Raw genomic sequence first — 7,500 nt, forward strand, 5'->3', positions numbered from 1 at the left:
TTAATGATATAGGATATGTATCCATATTCACTGCAAGTTGCTTTGCATAGAAGTGGCTTTTAAATGACTTCATTCATAATAGTAAAATAATGGAGTGTTACTAGTAATAAGTAGCTAAGGATATCACCCCAAATCCTAATAACAACCCTAGCCCTCTCTTCTCTTGGTAACAGGTAGTATCAGGGCTTCAGGTGGATTCTCTATGTAAAAGCCCACATGAAACAGAGCATGAAATCAGATGTAAAGTCCTGTCTCTACAGGGTGATTTCACTTGTCAGGCACCGAGAGTGTCCTCTGTTGTACCTTTATACCTTCGTACAAAGGTGTGTGCTCAATTAAGGCGCTCCGTGGGGAGGTAAACTCCAGACTTTGGAGAATCTAAGACACTCATTCCCTCGGCCACAGCGGAGACACCGCCAAAAGGTGGCTAATGGACAAGGCTTATAACAGTTCCTTGCCACTTATGTCACACTGTGACCGTCAGCAATTTGTCCGCTCCGCCAATCCCACGCTCGCACCGCGGCGTGACACCCTCCGTGCTCACGGCCGCCGTGCTCGGCGGCTGAGATCAGGCCCAGAGCCACGGGGGAGGGGGCGTGGAGATGACGCCGGGACCCTGATTCAATTTCGTGCGGCTAATTTGCGCTAGCGTGAAGCTCTTAACATTTTCCCAAGGATAAAGCCCGGGGCTCCTGATGTAAGAGTCGTCTGTCTGCATCTGATGAAAGCCTCTCCATGGGAGGAAGAAGAGGGGAGGGAGTTTGGGACACAGTGAGCGATGCTCAATGCAGCCTACAAGACGCTGTTATGTCTGGTGGAGCGGCGCACTTCTGCGCTCTCTCAGTGTTTCCCATACATAGGCCAATGTGTGGCGCAGCGCCACAGATTGAACAACGAGCGCCACAAATTGATTCTGCTTTTCATATTTATTTTAATGCGATTTTAAAATTTAACTCCGCCAGCCTGTAATCGCGCCCCCCCCCCCCCACCCCCCTGTCAACAATCCCATCCGCCCGCAACCCACCTCCCCGACCCCCCCCCCCCCCCCCCCGTCAACAACTCCGCCAGCCCGTAATCCCCCCCGCCCCCGTCAACAAATCCACCACACATTGCTACCTGGTCTGTGGGAAACACTGCTCTCTCTCTCTCTCTCTCTCTCTCTTTCTCAGTGACTCACCGAGGAAGGGGTTGGAAGTGGTCGTATGGCATCACCTCCTTAAATCCGTCACTAGAGAGGGAGAGAGAGAGATAGAGAGATAATGAGAGAGAAAGAGCGAGAGAGAGAGAGAGAGAGAGAGAGAGAGAGAGAGAGAGAGAGAAAGAGAGCGAGAGACAGATATAGAGAGGGAAAGGTAGAGAAAGATAGATAGAAATAGATAGAGAGAGTCACATAAGTTTTAGTTTCCAGAGCAACTCAAATCGCAAACACTTTGGGGTGTTACATAACCTATAGTTATATAGTAAATATTCACTGAAGACATTTAGTAATACTAGTTATAACTGGACTACTGGACAATTTACATACATTTAATCCTGAACACAATTCAAAATCTGACAAGCCATATAGTGAAAGCAAAGGAGGGTTGTGCTGAGGTGACTTGACTTGAGCTTTTTGACAATTTGGTAAAGAACAGAGAAGAAAAACAAAAGCCAGAAAGAAATACGTAATGTTTTCCAGTGCAGAGCAACTTGTTTGAACACCTCTATCGAGTCCAGGCACATCACCTTAAAATCTAATTTCAGCATATTGCAAGTAAGGGATATTCCGCATCGTATTTCCCAACTCCCATAGCCCCCATAGTCCTCTCCTCCATACAACCTCACTCTCCATCAAGTTTCTTCCTTCACACTGACTCAGTGAAGGGGAATAGCTTAAAGCAGTGCAACTATATGACACATTAGTATCCTAATGGCCAGTGACAGAGATACCATAGGTCTTTGGATTGTACTTGCGCGGACGTTTTTAAACTGCTGATGGGGCTTCTTTGGGACCTTTCACTTCACAGAGATTACAACCCAGCCCAGATAAAAAATGTTTTTCCCCTTTTACTCTTTTTTTTAAAGGCCCTTTTGGGAAAGTGTATTTCTCTTTTTTTTAAGGGCACTATTGGGAAAGTGTAATCGAGGCCTTTTTCCAAAAGCCCGACCAATGAAGACTCTATTGATCCAACCCCTTTATCGATCACAGAGGGCTCAGCAAAAGTGGCAGGGTCAAAAAAAAGAGTGCTGAGATGAGCAACTCTGATGATCAAAGATGAGTTTTTTCCGGTGAGAAAGTAAATGGAGGAGATAAAAACTCAATGCGCTGTGCTGCGGCCTCCACTTGACCTTGATAAAGCGTGGTTAAATTGAGCAATCCAAAAATATCCAACTTTGCAATCAATCGGCCTCTCCTAACTGAATCCACTCAACGAGTCAAACGACCAAGGCCTGCAATAACCAACAGATGCATTATTTACATACTATTTGCATACTATTTACATGAACAGATTTAGGTCAACTCTGTTTGACTTGCTCAAGGACTGTTATTTTATCATCACTGTGGAATGTCTTATATATATGATATTGATTTGACGGATTACCATTCACCGTAGTATGCTGTCATTACAGGAATAAATCACACAGTTGTTTTTCATACCTGCTGTGAAATCTCAGATTTTTTTGTCTGTGCCTGCTTGTGTACTGTTTATCATGTTGGTCAATGTCACATTTTTCCAATGGGATGACATCTAGTTTCCCTTTTAGGGATTCACACAGTTGACCATGTCGTAATCCAAGATGGTGAAATCAAGCCACAGACCAACGCAGTGTAGGACCTAAAACTATGTTCCTGTATTTCTGCCTCCAAAATGGACCTGTGCCAAATATGAAACCCGTGACAGAACACACCCCTGCTTAATCCTCACAGTGGGTGCTTTGCCCTGTTAAAACAATACGATTCGATTTCTTTTTTGGGTCGCTCTACAAATATAAATCCTCAAAATGTGTGCCTGGCCAGTTTGGGCCTAGGGGTGAAAGCCTGAGGATGGAAACGGGCGAACCTCTCTGGGCAGGGCTCCATGCCGCACTCCTTCAGCTTGGGGATGGGCTTGGAGTTCTCCGGGTAGCTGTTACAGTGCTGCTCCCCGAGGGTCTGGTTGGAGCGGATGTCCACGCACTCTGCCGAGTTCAGCTGGTAGCCTGGTGCGGCGCAACACAAAGGGGAAACGGGCAGAGAATCACACTACATTCACATTACATTTACATTTAGGGCATTTAGCAGACGCTAGCCAAAGCGTCTTACAATAAGTACATTTGTCAGAAGAAAGAGAAACAATATATCGCTGTCGGTACAGTAAGGGTTTTCATAGATCCATATTGCATATTTCAATCAATTTACCTTTTTAACGTTATTTTATATATACCGTTTTTTTTGCCTTACCTTTGTAATATTCAGAATTATTTTGCACTATTTAGAATTTGTTCATTGTAATCATACTTTTTATTATACGTTTTTTTTACCTAATTGTATCCTTGTCACGTTATTTCACCGTGGGTCGGAGACAAACGCAATTTTGATTCCTCTGTTTGTCTGGCACATATTTTGGAACTGACAATAAAGGTGACTTTGACTTTGACTTTGAAGTGCCATGCACTGACAATTGTGAGGTTAACCCATTCCCTGTATACTAGGATCACTAGAATCACACTAGCTCTTGAGGAATCAAATCAATTTTGTTTGTAGCGCCGTTAATCACGGTTCCAATATCGCTTCAAGGCTTCAAGGGGCCTGTATGAACACGACACTTCCGAACAGCAGGTCCTATAAAGGGCAAGGAGAAACTCCCTGAATACTCAAGAGCCGAGAGACCGTACGATAAACACTTCTGAATATAATCGCGTGCTCGGCTGAAGTATTCAGGAGAAGGAATGGTGATACGGTGCATTTGTTTGGAATGGGACCAGGTACAGCCGCCACACACAAATCATTGTACTTGACGGCTCATCAATGAACAATTAACAGTGGATTGATTTCCGTCGCCTGAGTTGACGTTAGGTAAATATTGACGTTACTTTACACATTTCATCACAAGTTCTTAGAATGGTTTGATACAAACTTTAGAGAACAAATAAGAACTAAATGAAACACTAAGCATCATTAAGCAAGAACAAGCACACCAGTCTCAGTGTTACAATCAACAGTAAACAACAATGGCACACTGCTTTAGTTGAAGGAGCTTTTGTGCATGTGTTTAAAGTCAGGTCATGTCAAGTGATTTATAATGGTGTAGTCCTTAATCACAGTTGCCGTCCGTCCGTCCGTCTGTCCCCCCCCCCGACTATAAATAGGAAAAGCAAGAATTAAGTAAGACATTAGAAAAAGTTGTTCAAATAATAGATAATCAATGAGTACAAAATCAATCCTGAATGTGAGCAATGTCTGTTTATCTGTCCCAATAAAGGACTTTCAAGGTGTTCATTTGTAGGCAGGAGGCAGGAATATACAGTATGCATCCATATCCCCATCTTTTATCAACATCAGATCCGTTCTGTCTGTTGTGTGTGGCTGAAGGCTAGCCTCACCTCCTCCACACGTGACCGAGCAGGGGAAGAACTCTGTCTCCCTCCACTGGAACCGGACGGGCTGGTAGAACATGAACTGGACCACAGTGTCCCTGCCTCCCCCATACCTCATCTGGGGGAGAGAGAGAGAGCGAGAGAGAGAGAGAGAGAGAGAGAGACAGAGGGAGAGACAGAGACAGAGAGAGAGCCAGAGATAGACAGTCAGACAGAGAGAGAGAGCAAGAGAGACAGACAGACAGAGAACGAGAGCGATGACACCGAGAGCAGATAAGAGGGGAGAGAGGCATGGAGAGAGAGAGAAACTCGGGAGGAAGGGAGAGGAAAGTAGAGAATAGGGAAGATAAGAAATGGAAAAGAAAGAGGAGAGAAGCAGAGCCGGGGAAGAGATAAGACTAAAAGTTAAAAGTTGAGCCGAAATGGAACAAAAGGACGAAAGTGTTGACCCAGGCAAGCGGTAAACAGTGTTTTTCCCTCTACTCATTAGGAAGCTGTCCCTATAAAACACACCCCATACTATAGAGGATAGCCAGTCCCCGTGCGTTGAAGTTTCGAAAGACACGGCTTCTTCATTATCTGCAACAACGGCGCCAACAAGATCAAAGACACGCCAACTGGCACATAAATTAAATTTGAGTATCTTTTTTTGGGCGCAGGCATCAACTCAAAATACACCCCGAATGGGGAGAAGACGAAACGGAATCATACTAATTGATATGCACCGCAGTGTATCTGGATGGAGTCTCACAATAATCACAGCTGGGGAATGTAGGGGCTGGGGAGATGGGAGAGCAGAAACCCGGGTGCCAATCCAAACTAGGCCAATCCCTTTTCATCCGTTTAATCAGACAAACTGCAGCGCACAATCAGCCAAATGGACCGCTCCTCCACAATTCTTCTTCTTCACATCCTCAATCTCTCATTCTATCTCTCTCTCTCTCTCTCTCTCTCTCTCTCTCTCTCGTTTCTCATTCTCAATCTCTTTCTCTATCTATCTATTTATCTCTCTCTCCCCCCCCCCTTGTTGGATCCCCCAGTATGAAAGCAAACCATTCCCAGATAAATAACGCTGAGGGCTAGTTCAACATGTATGCCAGTAATCACTTATCAATCACCTTGTCTCCCTCCTAAACTAAACAAGGCGCCTGTGGTTACATAAAAAAAAGAGAGAAACTGCGGGCAGTAGTCTCCTCATCCTACAGGGAAATAGATGATGTAATTTCTTCTCGATTCTACACCCCTCCAGAGAAAACGATCTTGAATGCCAGGTCTTGTGTTCTGCATATCGTAGCACATGCAGAGCATAACCACACCTTGTTGGAGTCATCAGAGGACAGACATGGCTCAGTCTGGGCCACACAGAGCAAGGGGAGCTGCAGTGCAATGTAACTACCAATACCTGTGGTTATTATCCAATCTGTAGGCGATCACTCTAAACGATTTAAATGGATTGCTGATCCCAGCAAAAAGGCCCGCAAACGTCGGTGTTAAATAAGTAAAGGAATATGAGAGTGTTTGTGTGTGTAAGTCAGATATTACATATTCATATGTGGTATGCAGCAGAAACATTTATCTACAGGGACAGTATGCATTGAGATACAGGGCATGTTTAGGAGCATGTGGGTGTAAGGTGTCTTGCTGAAGGGTGATTATAGGTAAGGCTGCTGACATGGCGGGTATTTAACGTTACATAACAATGTTTAATTTAAGTCTGTTGGTTGTAGAGTGTCTTATCATGTCCATTCCATCAGATGGGAAATAATACCATTTGTATAATAAATGCGGGGTGGGTGGTTAAAACTTCAGCTTCAGCCTCACCAACTATTCATGTTTTGACATTTTGACCACCGATACATGTTTTGTGTTCTGACCTTGACGATGTAATCGACTGCGAGCGGTCCCAGGCTCCTCAGTGTCTGTCTGTCCGTCCCTCTTTGAAAGTCCAGAGAGGTGTTCCCAATCACGTAGCTGCCCGTCGACACCAGGCTGGCCTCCTCTCGCCGTCCTCTGATGGACACCGCCTCAATGACTATCAGAGAGAGAGAGAGAGAGAGAGAGAGAGAGATAGAGAGAGAGAGAGAGAGAGAGGGGGGGGGGGGGGGGGGGGAGAGAGGGAGAGAGAGGGAGAGATAGAGACAGAGAAATTTGATTAGAGATGACAGCATTAATTGTATTTTTCTGCCTCACAGGTGCAATAAGGGCATGTGAAACACAACTTCTCCTCAAAGTGAAAATGTGATAAAGTAGCACTATATTGTGAAAGAATACCGGCCATTATACAGCGTACCTTCTATCCTTCCATGCTCTGAGGTGGTTTAAAGGAGGGGGTGGTAAGTTAGTATTGCGGCCTATATACTTACACAAGACCAGGGAATTTAATTTGAATTTAATGCTACCAATATGATGGACCCTGCAAAAGTATTGACATTGACAGGTTCAAACGTAAAGATAGTAATGCCATTGTCAACCCCCACACAAAATGCTGCTGTGAGGGAATAAGCACGCTCAGAAGCTGCCCAAGATGTACAGCCTTTGTTCAAACTCTTCAAGGACATTGAGACGCAACATTTTAGATAGCAGTCTAGATCCGGGATGCTCGCTCCACAGTTGTAATTCACACTGTAACGTGATACATTAGAAAAATATGTGTTAATTCATAATTGGAAGGCAACCATGCTCCACTATTGTGAAAATCAACCCAATTAGAGGTTGTGATGGCAGGTGCATCCTCCCTCGCCCACAATGCTGAATGTTTGTGATACTGTCATAGCAAATAAAGCTACTAGCACTTTCCTACTTAATTGTATTTTGCAGGTGTAAGCTTAGAGAGGATGTGCAGACTAAATAAAATTAGGGCTGTGAAACGATAAAAAAATTTAATTGTGATTAATCACATAGTATTGGTGAGTTAACTCACGATTAATCACATTTTTAAAATTG

The 7,500-nt window shown here is 44.3% G+C and overlaps 1 protein-coding gene across 1 annotated transcript in view; it reads right to left on the reverse strand.

The window, feature by feature from the left end:
* Positions 1 to 7,500, reverse strand: part of adamtsl3 (ADAMTS-like 3) — a 133,128-nt gene that overhangs the window by 51,565 nt on the left and 74,063 nt on the right. Inside the window, exons 9-12 of the mRNA XM_084475755.1 lie at positions 6,432 to 6,589; positions 4,564 to 4,675; positions 3,042 to 3,180; positions 1,178 to 1,228 (exon numbers count right to left, since the gene is read on the reverse strand). Of these exons, the coding sequence (XP_084331881.1) occupies positions 1,178 to 1,228; positions 3,042 to 3,180; positions 4,564 to 4,675; positions 6,432 to 6,589 (460 nt within the window). The remainder of the gene's footprint in view (positions 1 to 1,177; positions 1,229 to 3,041; positions 3,181 to 4,563; positions 4,676 to 6,431; positions 6,590 to 7,500) is intronic.

Source organism: Micromesistius poutassou (assembly GCF_964030765.1).
Source record: "Micromesistius poutassou genome assembly, chromosome: 12".
Taxonomy (NCBI): Eukaryota; Metazoa; Chordata; class Actinopteri; order Gadiformes; family Gadidae; genus Micromesistius; species Micromesistius poutassou.